The sequence below is a fragment of the Marmota marmota genome, unplaced genomic scaffold, assembly GCF_001458135.2.
Source record: "Marmota marmota marmota unplaced genomic scaffold, marMar, whole genome shotgun sequence".
NCBI classification, from domain to species: domain Eukaryota; kingdom Metazoa; phylum Chordata; class Mammalia; order Rodentia; family Sciuridae; genus Marmota; species Marmota marmota.
In genome coordinates, this window is record NW_026000000.1 from 4,065,504 (window position 1) to 4,086,349 (window position 20,846).

General features: G+C 33.3%; 1 protein-coding gene and 1 long non-coding RNA gene across 3 annotated transcripts in view; both read right to left on the minus strand.

Moving 5' to 3' along the window:
- Positions 1-20,844, minus strand: part of Pten (phosphatase and tensin homolog) — an 85,324-nt gene extending 64,480 nt beyond the window's left edge. The window contains exon 1 of one of the 2 annotated variants that reach the window (XM_015498869.2): positions 20,264-20,844. In XM_015498869.2, the coding sequence (XP_015354355.1) occupies positions 20,264-20,342 (79 nt within the window). In that variant the 5' untranslated portion in view covers positions 20,343-20,844. The remainder of the gene's footprint in view (positions 1-20,263) is intronic. The other variant, XM_048807427.1, reaches the window with a different exon arrangement.
- On the minus strand, positions 2,148-6,671 carry LOC125618033. The gene is made up of 2 exons (XR_007349229.1): positions 4,761-6,671; positions 2,148-3,192 (listed from the first exon to the last, which is right to left on the minus strand). It is a non-coding gene; the product is annotated as an uncharacterized LOC125618033 (long non-coding RNA).
- Positions 20,845-20,846: the final 2 nt, after the last annotated feature.

A 20,846-nucleotide genomic window follows, 5' to 3' on the forward strand; every position in this document is an offset into this window, starting at 1 on the left:
GGCGGACACACGAACATGTCTTCCAGTTTCACCTGTCTTCCAGTTTTCCAGTTTCACCTTCTGTCTAACCCTGAGCAGGCTACAAACCTCTCCATCAGTTTCCTAAGTAAAACAGGGCTAATAAAGATACTTAGCACATATGGTTTGACAGGAAGATTACATGACTATATGAACACTATACTTAGAACATAGTTACAGTTATCTATCACCTGAACAAAATGATACAGATTTATTCCATAAGTGTCTACCATAACTACTTTTTTTCAATGATGATTTATGGAATAATTTAATCCTTCCAAAGAACATTAAAGCCTAACAAACTTAAACTCTTCAAAATTGTTCCTATATCAATTTGCATTTTAAGTATTTACTATAACTTAAGAACATATGTAAAATATTCCAAAAGAAGTCCTTTTCTCACAGTATCAGTAGCTACCATACATACAAAAAAAAAAAGATGAAAAAAAAATGCATACATGGTACTTCCTACGTAGGTTGGATGGCTACCACAAACAGGGGAAGATCTGAGATACACTGGACAGTCTTTTCCCCCATCACTGGGCTAACAAGTACAATTTGTTTTGTTTTGATAGACATATAATTTATACACATTATCTTAAGTGAACAGTTCAATGAGTTTTGGGGTTTTGTTTGTTTGTTTGTTTTTGGTTTTTGGTACTGGGGATTGAACCCAAGGAGAGATTAACCACTGAGCAACATTCTCAGCTCTTTTTCATATTTTATTTAGAGACAGGGTATCAATGAGTTGCTTAGGGCCTAAGATGCCCCTGAGGTAATTAAAAAAAAAAAAAAAGAAGGATCACACAGCCAAACTGAGAGAAGTGAAGAAACAGACTAATAACAGAATAGGAATGGAAAGAAAGATTTCATTATATTTCCTGAGAATTTCTGGAGTTTTCTCCCTGCTTTCTGCCAGTGCTTTCAACCAGAAGACAGCAGAGGTTTATGTGAGGGAAAACAAATTGAGCCACTGATTCATAAGTTCTATCAGGTTTACATTTCTTTCAATAAATTTTAACAATTTAAATTCAACAAATACTTTCCAAGTATGTCACAATTATGCCATATTATCAACCTCTCTAATAAAATTATGCTTTAAATACCATTCTCATGGATTTCTATGACTTTCTTACTTGGTAAAAAATTTTTTATTTCTTACTAGATTTAACTTTTTCCTATTAAGTTTGCTGAATGTTCATAATGGGCTCTTGTTTATAAATTGAAGATTCATACTGAGAGGAAAGCAGAAATAACAGTTAACTTGATTTTTCCAGTTGATAAAGTGCTAACTGTTCATTATTTAAGAAAACTCTGTCATATATAAAGCACATAATCATTCCTACACAGACCAAATCAATACTGCTCAAAACCTTATTTTCCAAAGGAAACGGACACATAAGTACAGAAGTTTATTTAAAAAAAAAAAAATGTTAAGAGGAGGAGTACTCCAAAATGGGGTTTCAAGAAACATGAAGGAACATATAAATACTTACTAGGTGACAGGCCCTGTGCTAAGCACTTAAAGAATGTTGTCATTTAATACAGAAGACTCCAATCCCAACTTTCAATTTAAATCCTATCACTTCATAAATCACTTACTCAATCTTTGGGCCTCAAATATTTTTGTTTTGTTCTTCTGTAAAAAAATAAAATAAAATAAATAATAATAATAATAATACTTGTTTCAACTTTCTCATTGGTTGTTTCAAAGACCAAATAAGATATGCAAAAGTATTTTTAAATTTGTAAGACTGCAAAGGGCTCTGTAATTGTAAATAAGTTTATTAATATTAAAAGTTGCATGAGTTTAAAACGTCCTGTTATTTAGATAAAGGATCAATACAAAGAACTCAATGTGGTGTTTTTATAAACAAACAGTAAAAAGAATTCTGATAAACTAATTAATTTAAATTTACTTTAGCATAAATTTAAGGTTCCTTTTCATACTTTTTAGATATCTGCTAGCAATGCCAAACCAGAAAGGAAAACAGACTGCCAAATAATCTAAGAACTCTACTAAAGTTTTCTACTTCTCCAAACAAACCTGACCTCATATTTTTCTTTCATGTTTTTATAGCATATGACTTACGATGACTAATAAGTCTGCATGTATTTTTGCTTTGAAGTAGAAGTTTAGACCTCACTTTTAACTCTTCAAAAGTTAATATTAAAAATTGCTAGTTATTGGAGCTGGGGTTGTGGCTCAGTGGTAGAGCCATCACCTAGCATGCATGAGACACTGGGTTCGATCCTCAGCATCACACAGAAATGAAATAAATGTATTGTGTCCACCTACAACTATATGTATATATACACACACACATATATTTTAAAAAAGAATTGCCAGTTATTATTCTACTTAATAACAGTATTATAAATTAGCTCATTTGGTAAAAAAAATCTGCAACCTGTAAAAAACAATTATGAAGCTATTAATGCTATTTCATCTAGAATTCTCACTCTAGCAATATAAGAAAATAACCCCCCACCATGGAAATAATCCTAACAAGGTACAGTAAGTAAACCACAATATTTAGCACCGTCTGATGAAATTGTACCTACACAGCTTTAAAAAATAAGTTTGCTGACAAAAATTACATCTGTGAAAAAACAGATCGACAGTACAAAAAACACTGATTATAACTATGTAATAATATGCATATATACACTAACAGGAAGATAATTTCCAATTACAAACATCTGAAATAACTAACTTTTTTCCAAGAGAACTCCTTAAAGAATAATTCCTTAAGCAATTCAAGGCCAGTGAGAAAGAAATTAATTTTTACAGGAACAAAATACTCAGTACTTCAGTTATTTAAATTTAAGCAAATTAAACCTCACAAAATACCTTATCAAGACACTAACAATGTTAGTAACTCTAAAATCCAAACATAATTTCCTTAATGTATTAATTAGAGGCTTATTAATTCTCAACTAATTTAATCCACTTTTTCCATAGCAGTTGTTAATTATGAAATAATGTATCTATAATGCTCAAGCCTACATCTGTAAACCTCTAAAAAGTTAAGTTGCCCAACTAACTGGTTTTAACGAGTCCACCAAACGATTACCTTCTTCCTAGGTCTCTGGATGAATACGATAAGAATAGTTTCCTGTTTCAGAACTCTGCTGCTGTACATACACACACACACACACACACACACACACCTCTCTTTCTATGGTTCTGTTCCCACTAAAACACATTAATGACTAATAACAAATCAAACTAAATATGGTTATATCATCATCATCATAAGAGTTTTCAAAAAGATTATCATTTTAATAACATGTATTAGACATACTTCAAGAGCATCATACATATAACCTAAGCTAAATGATCTTACTTTTCTACAGCAAAAAAAAAAATTAAAAAATGGCCAAAACATTTTTTTCTTTAGCAAAATCATACTAACACATGTAAAAGACTGTAAAAGTTAACAATGATCCCATGTTAGCATAAAGTTCATAGCTTTAATGCTCTAATATTTATATTCAATGCTACATCTCTAAGTAGTTCCCATACCATTTTGCTTATAAAAGGTATGCATTTATCATTTATTTTACCAAAAATGACTACCCCCAAATACTAGGTTTTGACTACTATATGCAACAAGATATAAGACTTGTTATTCAAGCAGGTTCAAACTGTTATTCAAATAGGTAAAAAGCCAAAGGATGCACCAATAATTTGAGAATAAAGACCTAGCAACAGCCACCTTTAATCCCTCTGACTGAGAAGTCTGAGGCAAGAGGACTGCAGAGTACAAGGACAGCCTCAGCATCTTAGTGAGACTCTGTCTCAAAATAAATAAATAAAAATGGCCAGGCATGGTGGGGCCTGTAATTCCAGCAGCTCACAGGCAAAGGCAGGAAAATGGCAAGTTTAAGGCCCTCAGCAACTTAGTGAGACCCTAAGCAAACTCAACAAGACCTTGTCTCAAAATAAGAAAGGCTAAGATGTGGCTCAGTGGTTAAGCATTCCTGGGTTCAATCCCTGATACCAAAATATAAAATTAAATTAAAAAAATAAAAAGGACTAAGGTAAAGTGCCTCCAGGTTCAACCCCCAGTACCAAAAAAGAATAGAAAAAAAATAAAAGACCTAGTAATATTCAGTGCCAATTCACTCAATATTAGCTGCATTCTGACAAAAAATAATAATAAATCACAAAATTGCCATCTGTAATGATCTTGCAGATGAAATCATGGACAAATTTACCAATATTTGAAACCTGCTATACACAAGGAATTAAGAAAACACATTCTGGGCTGGGAATGTGACTCAAGCGGTAACTCGCTCGCCTGGCATGCGCACGGCGCTGGGTTCGATCCTCAGCACCACATAAAAATAAAATAAAGATGATGTTGTGTCCACCAAAAACTGAAAAATAAAAAAAATTAAAAAATTTAAAAAAAACACTCTAATACAAACATGTCTCTAGGGGTTTTTTCTTTTTCCTAATAATTTAGCCAAAACTTTTTAAAATTGATTCTTACAATCAAAATTTATCTTTCAAAGATAAAATATGTTAATTTAAAAGCATTTTCAAAGCCAAGTGCGGTGGCACATGCCTATAATTCCAGCAGCTCTGGAGGCTGAGGCAGGAAGATCATGAGTTCAAAGCCAGCCTCAGCAAAAGCAAGGTGCTTGAGAGTGAGACCCTGTCTCTAAATAAAATACAATAGGGCTGGGCTCAAAGGTTGAGTGCCCCAGAGTTCAATCCCTGGTAACATCACACACACACACACACACACACACAAGTATTTGAAAAGAAAAAAATCTAAAAAAGTTACACTAGGCTATTTCATTTTACACTTGACTTTAATATAATAAATCAAATTTCTTTAACCTATACTACAAGCCAGAATATCATTTGGAAATGACTAATTTTTTTGTCAGCTGGCAATTACAAGTTTGCTTAATTGTAGTATTTTAGTCTTGTGTAAAACAATATGAACTAGAAAAACTAATGTGTATTTTGAGGTATGATGGCATATGTGGACATTTATTACTATACTAAAAGGAATATTACTGATTTTATAATTGCCTTGTTTTAATATAGTAAAATGATTCTTACTCCCACTAAAGGTAGTTGAATCATTAAACTAACTTTATACTCACTTGTGTAATGAATTATCAAAAAAATTGAAATCACATATTCTAAAATGTTAGTCAAAATGCATACTTTAGAATGTAATAATATGCAATTTTAATATGAAATCTTAAAAATATACTAATAGATCCTGATTTAAACAGATAACGCTCTTAATTTTAACACTAAATGGATACCATTTTGGTAAGAATTTGAGGAGGTGTGGAGGTAGAGAGGATAGTAGAATGAATCAGGCATTAATACCACATGTGTGTATTTGGCTATACAAGTGGTGTGATCCTACATCATGTACAACCAGAAAAATGAGAAGTTATACTCTATTTATTATAATGTGTCAAAAAGCATTCTACTGTCATGTATAACTAATTAGAAAAAAAGAATTCAATTATTGCAGGTGGAGGGGGAGCACAATTACTGATCAAAGATCAGATGCAAAATTTTCACATTCAAAAAACATACAAAAAAAGCTTACAAAATAGTTCAGCTAAAATTTAAAAGAAAAAAACTAAAGGAAATAAACTTTTCAACTAGTAAATAAAATTTAAAAATTTAAAGCATATAAAGTTTAACACACATGAAGACAAAAATACCAACAGTTGAAAGGGAAGAAAAGAAATGAAAACAAGGGTCAGGAACTCTTTTAACACTTGGCACCATTTAAATTACTATTAAGTAAACATAAACAGAATGCTAAAGACTTTTAAACTTTTAGTGCTTGGATAAAAAAATCTCACCAATTTATGTCTCTCTCTTAATGTACAAGATACCACTTATGAACACATTATCTATTCAAAACGGTCCAAAAGAGAGCTGGGGATACAGCTCAGTTGGTGGAGTGCTTGCCTTGCATGCACAAGGCCCTGGGTTCAATCCCCAGCACCACAAAAACAAAACAAAAAGGTCCCAAAAAGTACCATTTTCACATGGCCTTGACAAAACTGATTCTAATAAAACAACCTACTTTCCTCATAGACATTAATCTAAAAAATGGGCAAAACTTTTCTTCTACAAAAAATATAGGCCTCAAACACAAAGCTGCATTTGAGAGTTAAAATTCAAAATATCTAAACTTAAATGTTTCAATTATATTAATCATGTGGCATGAGAAAAAACTCAAGAAAATAAAAATGTCAATATAATAAAGAGATTAAAATTAATCCAATTCGCCAGTACAATGGCACAAACCTGTTACCCCAGCAGCTTGGGAGATTGAGGCAGGAGGATCACGAGTTCAAAGCCAGCCTCAGCAATGGCAAGGCGCTAAGCAACTCAGTGAGATCTTGTCTTTAAATAAAATACAAAATAAGGCTGGGGATGTGGCTCAGTGATTGAGTGCACCTGAGTTCAATCCCCAATACCAAAAAAAAAAAAAAAAAAAAAAAAAATTAATCCAATTTTATTAAACCAAGTAGGCCATTATTTTAATTTTTTTTTAAAGTTGTAGATGGACAGAACAACTTTTTTAAAATTTACTTATTTTTAAATGGTGCTGAGGATCCAACCCAGTGCCCTAACACATGACAGGCAAGGACTGTACCACTGAGCAACAACCCCACCCCCACCAAGAAGACAATTTTTAAAGGCTTTTTTTTTTTCCTGTGGTGCTGGGGATCAAACCCAGGGCTGTGTGCCTGTGAAGCAAGCGCTCTACCAACTGAGCTATCACCAGCCCTTTTAAAGGCAATTTTTACTACAACATGTTAAGACTAAGTTCTTAGGGGTAAAAAGGAAATAAAATCAGAAACTGTTTCTATAGTGGCATAAGATGCAACAGCAAAATTTTAAATGGGGAAGCTCATATGTAGAGGAAACAAGAGAATATAAAAAATACTTAAAGTGGGCTGCGGCTGTACCTCAGTAGAAGAGCACTTGCCTAGAATGTGTGAGGCACTGGGTTCGATTCTTAGCACCACATATAAATAAATAAAATAAAGGTCCATCAACAACTAAAAAGTATTAAAAAAATACTTCAATTAAATCTTTGAGTAATACCTTATTAAATCAATTTTCTGGTTGAGTTCTATAAAAATGAATTCCTGCATATCTTAACTTCTTTGGTAAACTACAGTTTAAAAATATCAAAATCTTGTATAATTTAATATCTCAAGTTAAAACATAATGCATCCACTTACGTATCCAAACAATCTAGTAAAAGCAAATGACTAAAAGCCAGGCTGTCATTACATAATCTTTAGTTCTTAATCAGAATCTTTGTACTTTAGTAGAAAAATATAAACACTGGCATAACTATTGTTTCATTTTTGCAAAAGCCTAAAAGTTGGCCTTAAGTCTTAAAATATTCTAAATAGTAGAGAATTCCAAAAACAGATGTCAAAACTACTTATATCACTAAATTATCTTAACTTGTTTCTACGTTTAAGTAACAGATGGCAGGCCTTAGTTCTTGGACACTATGCAATAATCACAATCTGTGTGACCTTTTCAGCACTAAAAAGAATCTAGTCTTAATAACCAGCACCTAAGCATATTTTATAGTATTACACATGATCTTGACCACATCCTAGGCATGAAAAACTGTATCATACCTTTTAGTATACTTCCATTTAATATATTTCCGCCAAACTTGTCCAAGTAGGTTAACTCAAATGCTAGACTGCTTCATCATGTTGTCAAAAAAGTATAAATGCATACACATATAAAATATTCTGCCATCACTACATTTTCATTAGCACCCAAGAAGGTATACACCATACCTACACCAAAATTGCCTTAAGAGTTGAAAAAATTGTCTCATTTAAAAATACTATTCTAGCAAGTAATTTTGTTTTTAAAAAGAGACAATTTTATTTCTACCTCAATTTTTTTTAGTTTTAACTATATCAATGATAAATTTCATTGAAAAAAATTAAAATAAGGTTAAGATTATTTCCATTTGGAATCAGCTGATAGATTCCAGATCCTTTTTGTATATATAACCTTTATTCTTTTTCTTTTTTAAAAAATAATTTTGTTTCATATTTAAAGCCCTTGTATTAGTCAATGATTCGTGTTCAGCATTATTTTAACCATTTGCCATTATAGGAAGAGAAATTCTTATTTGTGTTTTAAATAAAACTGGTGTAGGAAAGTCAAAAAAAAAGATTATTTCCAGGGACTGAGGTGTGGCTCAGAGGAAGAGTGCTTGCCTAGCATGCTTGAGGCACTGGGTTCGATCCTCAGCACCACATAAATATAAAATAAAGATATTGTGTCTACCTATAATTAAAAAAATAAATAAATAGATTATTCCCATTTAAATATCCTGACAAAATGTGACAAAACTAATTTTTGACCACAAGTGGTATTAGTGATAAATTAATAAATTTTGATCAATTACCTAATTACTTAGGTAACTATGCAAATATAAACCATGTTGTTGAAACAATGCTTCAGGGAATAATAACATCACTGCAAACCAATATCCCTTCTGATTAACAAAATAGAAACAATAGGGTTATAATCAATTCAAATTTTTTAAAAATAACATGATAATTTATTCAAATTCTATTTCACTTTAATTTCAACACAATATTCTTATAATCAGATCAAGGTTTTTTTTATGCATTTTAGATCAAAAAGTAGCTAAATTTTATTTTGATTCACTTAACTAAAACATGCATTAAGTATTTAATATATAAAAATAGATTTCCTAGAAGTAAGTTAGGAAAAAAAGTTTGAAGACTCCAATACTTACAGATGGAGATTTTTTAAAATGAAAATCTTTTCTAGTATGTGTTATCTTAAATCTACTCTAAAGAAATATCAAAAAAAAGCCAAAAATGGAAACAAGCTGAGAGCACAATAGGTAAATAAATATTTGACTGTTTCATGATTTAAAATAACTGTAGCAATTATGAAGTGCTATGGAAATTGTATAAAATTAAAAAAAAAAATCACACTCTTTCAAACTTACTATGAATTAGATTTTTAAAAATACATGAAAAAACATGAAGTTTTAGGAATATAAGACAATGGCTGATAGTCATATTTTTATAAAAGAAATCTTAAGTATAGAAGCAAATGGAGTTTATATGTGAAAAACACAATAAACCTTATTCAATTAAATTAAAGCAACAAGTGTTATTATTTTTCACAGTAAATCTGAAGCTATCATATAAATAGTCATTCTGGTTTCAAAATATATGAATATCTCGAAACATTCCCCCATTAAAAAAGATGTTAAAAATAAGGCCTTGAGAAAGCAAGAACAAATCTAGACTTATATGTAGGAAATGCAAAGTGATCGTAACATAAGACACTTCTTGTTAAAAAGTTATTAAATTGTGGTATAAAGGTATATTAAGAATTGTAATGCAAAAAACATGAATGTAATGCACTCCACTATTGTCATGTATGTAAGAAATAATAAAAAAATTTAAAAAATAGAATAGAGGTTAAACTGCAAAAAAAAAAAAAATAATAAGGCCTTGATATTTTAACCTATGTATATAAAATAGAAGGCAAACTAAACTAAATCAAGCAAACAAAAAATAATAAAGCAAACAATCTTTTCCTAGAATCCTTTCATAATGTATGTGCCCTAAAAACAAAACAAAACCAAAAAATTCAGAATCCACTAAAGCTACTCACTCCATTGGCATCTTTCCATCTCTGAACTAATCTAAAACCTCATCCTACTTTCTTCTAAAAACTTCACTTCAATGCAAGTTTAATTCAACAGTCTGACAGCAAATTTAGGGCCCAGGAAAGAATGTAAAATATGCATCAGAGAATCTTAGAGTCAAGTCAGCTCTCTTTTCTTTATCTTGGGAGATCTGAGTTGACAAGTTTTTAGAACTTGTCAAGAAATTTACCATTATATATGAGTACAATTTAACGTTATTTACATCTAAATATAACAAAAGTAGCTCTAGAATAAAAAAGTATAAAACTAAAAGAAAGTTTACTTAAAAACTATTGGGATATTTTTTAGAATTTTTACTTGCTTTCTTCTGATAAGTGTATCTACCCTGTTGCAGTTCTATTAACAATCTTCTGAATACTACATACAGTGCATCACACTTACAAATGTTAACTAAAAACAACTCCAACCTTTTCTAGCAGAGGTTCAAAACTTTCACATCAGCCAAAGAAAACATGAGCCCTCTTCAAATAAATCTTTTTTGGTTACTTAGGGATGCCTTTTGTGGACAAAGTAGTTATAAAGAATATGGGCCTAGCCAGGGGCAGTGGCACAAACCTGTAATCCCAGAGGCTTGAGAAAGCTAAGGCAAGAGGATTACAAATTGAAAGCCAGCTTCAGCAACTTAGTGAGGCCTTCAGCAACTCATCGAGATCCTGTCTTGAAATAAAAACTAAAAAGGACTAGGGATATAGCTCAGTAGTTAACCATCCTTGAGTTCAATCCCTGATACCAAAAAAAAAGTATATACGGGCTTACCAGCAATCAGAAAATCTGGATGTCAGGCCTTGCTCCATCATTTATTAGCAACTTGACCTTCTTAAATACAACTTAAAGGCAAAGGTACTTTAATAAAATGCCATATTTACTATATTCCAGACACTTTATACCACACCACATTTGGGTCTAGATAATTCTGTGCTGGAGATGAAAAGGAGGGGTCCTACGAATTCTAGGCCTCAAACCACTAGCAGCCACTAATTAACAGCCTCTCACCCTAATTGTGACCACCTAAATGTCTGTGACTGCCAAAACTCCCAGATGAGGTAGGAAGGGATCATCCTTAGTTGACACCAATACTCTGAAAATACCTTATATTTCTAACATACCTAAAAATGAAAAAAAAAAAAAAAAACTGTGGAAATTGGGTTCACTAAAGTAGCCTGTCTTTTAATACACAACTGAAAGTGGCTAAACAGAAATTTAAGGTAGAATTTGGGTCTAACTGACTCCAAACCTATAGTCCTGGCATTACATCATGCAGCATTTCATTTTGCCTCATCTATAAAATTAGGATATTTTCTATTTCAAGCTATTTAGGGTTCACAGATCAAATGAGATGATGCATGTATAAATTCTATTGAAGAGATTAAGGGTTAACATATTAAGGGTCTGCTTGGTGGAAGATAATGTAACATAACATTCTCACAAGTGTGATTCCCAGACCATCAACCCAGACCCAGTATTACTTGGGAACTTTTCAGAACTCAATCAAAACCTACTGAATCAGAACATCTAGGGTTGGAGCAAGAAACCCGTGGTTTGGCACACCATCTAGGTTATTCTGACAGACACTAAAGTTTGAAAACCACTGATATAATGATAAATATACTGTAACAGGTACCCAAAACACCCTGCATCCTTCTCTGGACTCAATATTCCACTATCCCTTAACAAGTTACTGATTCCATTGAAGCTATAATTCTTAAATGTAAATGAGTAAAATAATGCCGACTTTTGTCTGTCTCTTAGGTTGCTTCTGTTTTTCTTCACAAAATCAAATGAACTAATGATTTAAAAAGGGCTTTGAGCCAGGGAGGGTGGCATCTGCCTGTAATCCCAGCAGCCCAGGAGCCTGAGACAGGAGGATTTCAAGTGTAAAGCCAGCAGCCTCAGCAACGCTGAGGGGCTAAGCACCTCAGTGAGACCCTGTCTCTAAATAAAATACAAAATCAGGCTGGGGATGTGGCTCAGTCATCCAATGCCCCCGAGTTCAACTCCCAGTACCAGGGGAAAAAAAAAAAAAAAAAGAAAGGGCTTTGCTAATCAAAAAGTATTAAATAAGACACTGTAACAGTATATGCTAGCTAATTCTATGACATTAATAAAAAGAAAAATCTTTTAACTCAAGTCCACAATCTTTCATAATTGATTTGATCAAAATGTTGAAAAAAAATGTATAACATGGCCAAATTAAATCTACTAAAACAGTTTTCACATTGTTGGGGGAGGAGAGAAGCTCAGATTCCACTTTATCTAACAGACTAAGACTAAATTCATAATTACACATTTAAAAAATGAAACAACTAAAAATCAAGCTGAAAAACATCCCCAAGGGATGGGAATGACTATCATGTATAAGGCCCTGAGTTCAATCCCCAGCACTGTAAAAACAAATGATAACATCCCCAAAGGTTGGTCTAAAACCAGAAACAACCAAAACCCTTAAAAAGAATTATCTCCTGTGTGAGGTGGTGCAGGCCTATAATCCCAGCTGCAGGGAGGCTGAGGCAGGAAAAATCACAAAATCAAGGTCATCTTGGCAACCTAGCAAAACCCTGTCTCAAAATAAAAAGACTGGGGATATAACAGCGGTAGAAAGTCTCACTAGTTCAAGATAGCGAGAGAACTTTAAATGAGGGGAAAATACTGCATTCATTAAAAGCAAAAATTGTTCCTTACTTTATAAGAGTATACTATATTTATGAATAATTTTAAGACTACATTTCATTTACAGATACCAAACTCAAACCACAGGGCATTTCCTAATACCTTAAATAATTACATGCTCTTCAAAAGACTGAAAAATATTAACTATAAAATTAGCAGAATGTAATCTCTGCAATCACTAATAAATCACTTCAGCTTAAAAAACCTATAAAAATCAAAAGAAATAAAAGTCAAAATTATTCTGAACAACTTTTATGATGCTAAACAGTAAGTTCTAGGAAGTTATATAATGCAAAAAATAGGTATACTCGAGAAAAGACATTGATTTACACAACTCAGCTTTGCTCAAATGTCAGAATGCACAATTCAATTCTACAACCTAGATTTATACCAAAAATACAGCTGTATTACAAAACTCTTAACAAAATATGTTTTTAAAAAATCACAGAGTCAGATAGTGAATAATTAGTGTCATTCATTCTGCAATACAAAATTAACAAGCAAAAAACTCACTGGAATCGAAGTACTTCTTTTTTTTTTTCTGTTCTCGGGACTGAACCTGGGGGTGCTTTAGCACTGAGCTTCATCCCCAGTCCTTTTTGTATTCTTTATTTTGAGATATGGTCTCACTAAGTTGCTAAGGCTAGACTCCAACTTGGGTTCCTCCTGCCTCAGCCTCCCAAATTGCTGTGATTACAGGTATGCACCCCCATGCATGGCTGTGAAATGCTTCACAACTGAGAATGCTATGAGAGAGATGGAAACAGTATAGGCAACGGAAAAAACTACTTATCCCTATGCACATGTAATGGCTTTACTGGGAAGATCTGAAACTTATTCCATTCATCCTTATACTTGATAAAAAAGAGTAAATAAAGGAAAAAAACTTTTGGCTCTTTCTTCCCATTTCTAAGGCCTAAAGTATACTGAAAATTTTGGCCAAAAGTAAAAATAGGACACAATAATACAGAGGCTCAACACTAAATTAAAATTCCTATATTATCTTAATACACTGAAGATTTATTGTGTAAATTTTATTGTAATATATATAACTTGGCATTCAGAGTTGCATGATTCCCTTACAAAGCTGAATTTAAAAGGAAATGTAAAGCCAGGCACGGTGGCACACACCTTTAATTCCAGCAGCTCAGAAAGCTAGGGCAGGAGGATCACCAGTGCAAAACCAGCCTCGCCAATTTAGCAAGGTCCTAAACAACTTAGTGAGACCCTGTCTCAAATAAAAAATAAAAAGGGCTGGGGATGTGACTCAGTGGTTAAGCACCCCTGGCTTCAATTCCCAGAAATAGATAGATAGATAGATAGATAGATAGATAGATAGATAGATAGATAGATAGATAGATAGATAGATAGATGAATGGAAATCTAAGAAATATATATTTACTGACAAACAGTTTACTATCTCTTGTATTATACATTCAAAGTTTTATTTCATTTGAGGCATGAGATTACTTTTTGTGAGTAAAGACATGAATAAAGCCAACTTGTCTGTAACACTAAAAATTTAACTTTGTAACTAATTATTTTTAAAATTCTACTTCATTATGCTATAAAGTAAGTTTTCATGGTTTTTTAAATATTTTTTAGTTGTACATGGACACAATATCTTTATTTTATTTATTTATTTATTTTTATGTAGTGCTGAGGCTTAAACCCAGTGCCTCACATGTACCAGGCAAGCGCTCTGCCACTGAGCCACAACCCCAGCCCAGTTTTCATCTTAACTTAGTATTTTAAAACAAATGCTTTTTGATTAGCATGACTAACTTTTCTTTAGTCAACAGCATGAGTGAGCAGAGTTTTACCCTGTGGTAAAAGAGCAAAATCACAGACATACTACACTGTCAGCTCCTAAAAAAATTTACTTATTTTTTAAAAAAAATATTTGTCATAGATGGACACAATATCTTTCTTTCTTTATTTATTTATTAATTATGTGGTACTGAGGATCAAACCCAGTGCCTCATACTTATAAGGCAAGAACTCCGCCACTGAGCTACAACCCCAGCCCAGGAATTTACCTATTTTGTTGTTCTGTTTTTATGGTGCTGGGGTTAGATCCCAGGGCCTTGCACATGACAGACTAGAGCTTTACCACTAAGCTACATCCCCAGCCCAAATTCCCCTATTTTTGGTACTGGGGATCGAACCCAGAGATGTTTAACCACTGAGCTACATCCCCAGTCCTCCTTTTATTTTTTACCCAGGCTAACCTAGAACTTGTAATCCTCCTGCCTCAACCTCCCAAGTAGTGAAATATAAATATATATCAGCTACTATTTAAGTATTTACAATGAGGCAGGGCAGGTATAATATATGTTCAATGAATTACTTACATTACCTCATTTACTCAAGATATACATTATATGGTTGGTACCATCACCATTTTACAGATAAAATAGACTGAAATAAGTTAAATAACTTACTCAAAGTTATCCAGCTACTAAATAATGAGCCAGAATTACAACACAGGCAGTCTAGCTCCAGAGTCCACACCAACCTAAAATCTAAAATGAAGCAATATAAACACTTAAAGAGTAGATAAAATGGTCACTATTTTAATGTAATTTGAATAGATTTAACTTGTTTGAAAATTATAAAAATAATATTCTCCAAGGTAATTTCTTCTTTAAAGAAAACTCATTTTTTAGAAATATTAAGAACAGAGTTTCCTATCTTTATATATATTTTTTTTCAAAGAATTCAAACATCAATACATTTGATTCACTGTTCATATTCGAAGTGATGACTACTGATGATAACCATATGCATAATTGTTTAAAAAATAATTCAGTCTTCTTTTCTATGCTATATACAAGAACATTCTTTTTTTTTTTTAAAGAGAGAGAGAGAGAGAGAGAATTTTTTAATATTTATTTTTTAGTTTTCGGCGGACACAACATCTTTGTTTGTATGTGGTGCTGAGGATCGAACCCGGACTGCACGCATGCCAGGCGAGCCCGCTACCGCTTGAACCACATCCCCAGCCTTACAAGAACATTCTTTTGCTAGCAGGTTAGCCACAATGTCATCTCTCCATAGTTTAACCACTATCAACAGGTGTATACCTAATATCTTGATAACTCCATCCATGCCCTAATGTCAACTCTGGCAAATACAGAGTCTGCCTTAATTATTCTGAACTAAATTAAGACACTCCAGCCAAAATAAATTCATCCTTCAATTACGTCCACTCAAGATTATTCCACTGCAAATTACTTTAAAAAAATGAAATTACTAATACCTCTTCTTCAACTAATGAAAAATATCTGAAATTAAAGGCAAGGTGAAGAGTCAAATCCAATATACTAATTTCACCTTTCATGACAAATATATTTGCAGTAATGAATGCATATATCCTCAATCTTTAAAAAGACAACCATTATTCACCGACCAAAACACTTCCAACCACACCTAGCAAGAAATATATGTGGAAGTAATATGGCCTATGAAAAAGATTTAAGGGTAAAAGTTTGCTCCACAAATCCTTAGAAATTTAAGAAGCTATCAGGTAATTTCAAAACTGTCAGACAGAAAGCAACTGTAAAACAGAACTAAATATTTGCAAAATCTTTTTTTTTTGGGGGGGGGGAGTTCCAGGAAGTGAAGCCAGGGGCGCTTAACAACTGAGCCACATCCCCCGCCCTTTTTATTTTGAGACAAGGTCTCACTGAGTTGCTTATGGCCTCACTAAATTGCTGAGGCTGGCTGTGAACTTTTTGATCCTCCCGCCTCTGCCTCCTGAGTTTCTGGAATTACAGACATATGGCAGTGAGTACGAAAATCATTTCTGATCATAATCTCAAAAACTGATAAACTTATCCTAATTCACTGTCTTTAGAACCAACCCTAAAACCTTTTCTTAATGAATTCAGGCCACAAATGAACTCTCCAATGCTGACTCTGAAAATCCAGTTTGTCTAAGGAGGAAAAAAAGGAAACAAGGTGAAGAGTAATGAGTTCTACACATGTAAGTTCAAACTGTTTTTTGAAGCCAATGGTTTCTATAGAAAAGGAAGCAGTACCAAATACATTTCTTAAACAACATTAATAACATACCTTCTGAAAGCTAAATCCTTACAGTATGGCAGCGGCCTAACATTTCAAGCATATAAAAAACTGTCATATGCATACACACACTTCTAAATTTCTCTTTACAAACTGAATTCACACACATTATCAATATAAAAACATATCCTACACTTTTGCCTTGGATACTGAGATAAAAATTTAAAAACTAAATGTTTACTCAAAACTGAATTAATGTTGAAACTTTGTGAATTGATTTCCTATAATAAATAATTCTTCAATTAAAAATCACTGCAGTGATTACTTTAGAAGTAGCTTTAAAATTCTTTAAAGGTATCAAGCTATTACCAAAAGAAAAAATAGCAAGAGGGGGCAAATTCCAAAATGAAACATTTGAAAATAAGAATTAAAGACTTCACTTCCAAAAAGTAAGCCACTTCATAACAGTAAAAAGTTTATACACTTTATATAGTTATGAGAAAGCAGATAAACTATTCTGCACAAAAATAATACTAGCTACTTTTCTCATTTATTAAAATTTTAAGATAATACTATGCATCTTTCTCCTTTTTCTAAAAAAAAGTCTACAAATAAGTGGCTATATATCTCAACATATTTATCTTTATTCATTTAGTAAGTAATATATTATAAGTAACATAAATCTACATAGATGACTATATTCTTGTGCAACTGACAATAATAAAATTCCTTTTTCCTTATATCGAGTTATTTAAGTTGTAAATTACTCCTTTCAGATGCACTTTCTTCTTGAATAAGCTTTACAAAATGAAGCTTGTAAATTATATAGCAATTAGGTCATCCAGTTGTGTTTTTCAGGAAATACAGTTTAGTAGCTACATAAAAATAGTGAAAAAGATATTTTTTTAAAAATTTCAATAATGACTTACCTTAAAAAAATAGCTAACTTTAATAATTACTATACTCCCTTTAATTTAAAAATACTTCCCATGAACATGAGCATTTGAAAATATGCAAATCTATCAAAGGACAAAAATCCAAGAGACACCTAAAGTTTCCATGCATTCTAAATTCTAAAGACACTAAATCTTTTAGTCTCCCATTGGTCACTACTTTCCAGACTAACGTTAAGAATAAAACCCTATTAAAAAATTCTTAGAATAATTTGAAAAAATATCTTAAAACTGAATTACCATTTTAAACTTTCCTCTGAGAAATCAATTATTAACCTTTCTTTAGCAAATACAATTACTCCATTCATTACTTTTATAAAGGAATTTAACTTTTACCAGGCTAACTGGTGAAATAGACACTACAACCAGCCAGTCTTCAATGACCATTTTAATTCCATCTCCCAGCACAAAACATTAAAAGTGAAACCAAGGAAATCAAATTGCTTTGGTATATCAAAATTATTGGGAGTGCAACTAACAAAAGAGCAAGAACTTCATTAACATTTCCTTTCTGGCTTTTTCTCATATCAACATTGGCTCAATAAAACCACAATTATAGAAATTAAGAGTTATTATTCATTTGAAGCAATATTTGATATTGCTTTGTACACATACCATAACCAAAAGTAGTTTTAGAGAAAGTTCTTTAATTCACATAAATTTTCATGTGCAGAGGTCCACGAACTGTGAAATCAAGGAGAAATCGCCCATCACCTCACTACTCACATAAGAAATTGGCAAAATTTTAAGATCTTATAACCCTGAAAATTTTAAATCAAGTGGAAAAAGCAAAAACAGCATAATTATACTGTGAAAGCTACATCTGTCTACCAGACAGCATTTTAATAATTTCTCTGCATGAGAGCTTTTTAAAAGTTAAATAGAAATTTAATTTGATCTTATATATCTAGATGACTGTTAATTCAAACCAGTAATAAACTGCTTTTGAAGTAAGTCACAAATCAGAATTTTTCCCCAATAACCTTTTGGGCAAGGTGGTCAAGTTCAGCCTTAGCAGTTTTTCAATTAATGCAGACTCCAAATTTTCCAAATACTCTCTTAAACTTAAATTTTGTTCAGTACACTTCATTTCAAAACAGAAACTTGGGCAAAATTATCTGTGCACCCTTATATGCAGCTATTATAATCCAAAAGAATAAAACCTCTTCCAAAATAAAACATTTTTTTAAAAAATAATATTCCCCTCAATTATTAGCAGGACATATAAACACCTTTGTGCCATTCTACTTTTGAACAAAATGCTTACTAATATCTGCTAAGAAATAATTTTTATTCTGAATAAAAGTCATGCTTTTTAATGTGCATACATAGCTTAGTGGTTGAGTATTTGCCCCAGGTTCTATTCCCAGCAATTAAAAAATATATATATCCTTATGCAATTACATAATTTTAACTAAATATTGTCCACTGCTACAATTTACAGCACTAAATTTTAGATCTTAACAGAGGCCTTGAGAAATCTTAGATTCAGTCACTTTGGACCAATAACAATTCTGTTTTCACACATTTTATATACTGCCCTACCAATAGCTCTCAATTCCGTTCTGCAAAAAGGAAGGCTCTATCCCCATTCCTAATCAAAACCAATTAGCTATACCTGAAACTGCAAAGATTAATGATTTTCCATAACCACTAACTTTTGAAGTACAAAGGCTTAACTTTTAGACAAAACTATACACCTTTAAATTATTGGGTTTGTGTCTTATTCAACAAGCTGACTCAGTAAATTTAATCCACTGCATACAAAAAAACTAACAAACCTACAACCTGAAGCTGGAGTAAGACTCTTGCCAGCATTTCTGAATATAAGCTGGTAATTTATACAGGACATTGGATCAAATCCGAATAAAACTAAGATATACCCAAAGGTGATAGAGCACCTGAAATCTAAAAAGCACCCCCCAAAAAAGTAGCAATTTCAGTTTACAATACTTCAAGTAGGAGCTGAAGTTTAACCTCTACAATCACCATTTGCAACATTCAGTACCCTTGAACATATATATATTATCATCCGGAATCAAAAACTGCTCAATCTCCATTCTATTAGTTATGCCAAAACCACTGAACATAAAATGCTACAGAAATGTACATTTCATGGCCCAGCCTACATCATCCCATCATCACCTCATTAGAAAAGAAAAAGCCCAATTTAACAAAGGTCTAATAAGAGTTCCCCCTCAAACTACAAAACTTCTAAATACAGTTCAAAGTTGTTGTTAACTTAGTTTAAACACACAAACCTACTTTGTCCTCAGATGCACACCATATATGTGGAAAATGATTCTGCTTCTAAAGTTATGCAAATCAGTCCACACTTCACATTTTAAAAGAATCTATCAATGCAACCCAGGAAACTAAAAACAATCACTGCAAGATTCTGATGCAATATGCGTACGTGCAACACTAATTTTCATTTTAATCTAATCTATACCCTTGATCTAGGGCCTAAGCCAAGATTTAATCGAAATATGCTCAACCTCAAAGCGTGTACTTTTTTTTTTTCATTTAGGAGACCGGATTACCGAGCTCACTAATCCACTAACAGCGTACAGTATTCTGTATTAACGGACAATAGCCCTTCGAAAGACCACATAGACTGAGAAACCAATTTGCCTTGACACTTGCAACCAGGCAAGAGTTCCATCTAGTCGAACACACCCTAGGTTGAATGCATTCACACAAAATATGATACAGAAATATGATCATGGTAAACGTTACAGTCACCCAAACTACGGAAATTTTTCGCATCCGTCTACTCCCACGTTATAAAACAGTGACAGAAAAGCAACGAGTAGCAGCCTCAGAAATGGATACAGGTCAAGTCTAAGTCGAACCCATCCTCTTGATATCTCCTTTTGTTTCTGCTAACGATCTCTTTGATGATGGCTGTCATGTCTGGGAGCCTGTGGCTGAAGAAAAAGGAGGAGAGAGATGGCAGAAGCTGCTGGTGGCGGGGCTTCTTCTGCAGGATGGAAATGGCTCTGGACTTGGCGGTCGCTGATGCCCCTCGCTCTGCTGCCGCTTGGCTCTGGACCGCAGCCGGGTAATGGCTGCTGCGGCGGCTGCTGGATGGTTGCAGAGACTGGGCCTGCCTCTCCTCAGCAGCCAGGGGCCTGGCAGCGGCGGCAGCGGAATGGGGAGAAGACGAATAATCCTCGGAACGGCTGCCTCCTCCAGCGGCCTCCGGAGCCCGGGCCAGGGGGGGTGCGGCGGCGGCGGAGGGAAGGTTTAAAACCGGCCCGGGTCCCTGGATGTGCCGCCGCCGCCGCCGCCGTGTTGGAGGCAGTAGAAGGGGAGAGACCAACTCTCCGGTGTTCCCAGCCCTGGAAATGGTGACAGGCGACTCCGACCCCCTCCCCGGAGCTGCGGCCGCAGCCGCTGCCGCTTCTCCCCCCCG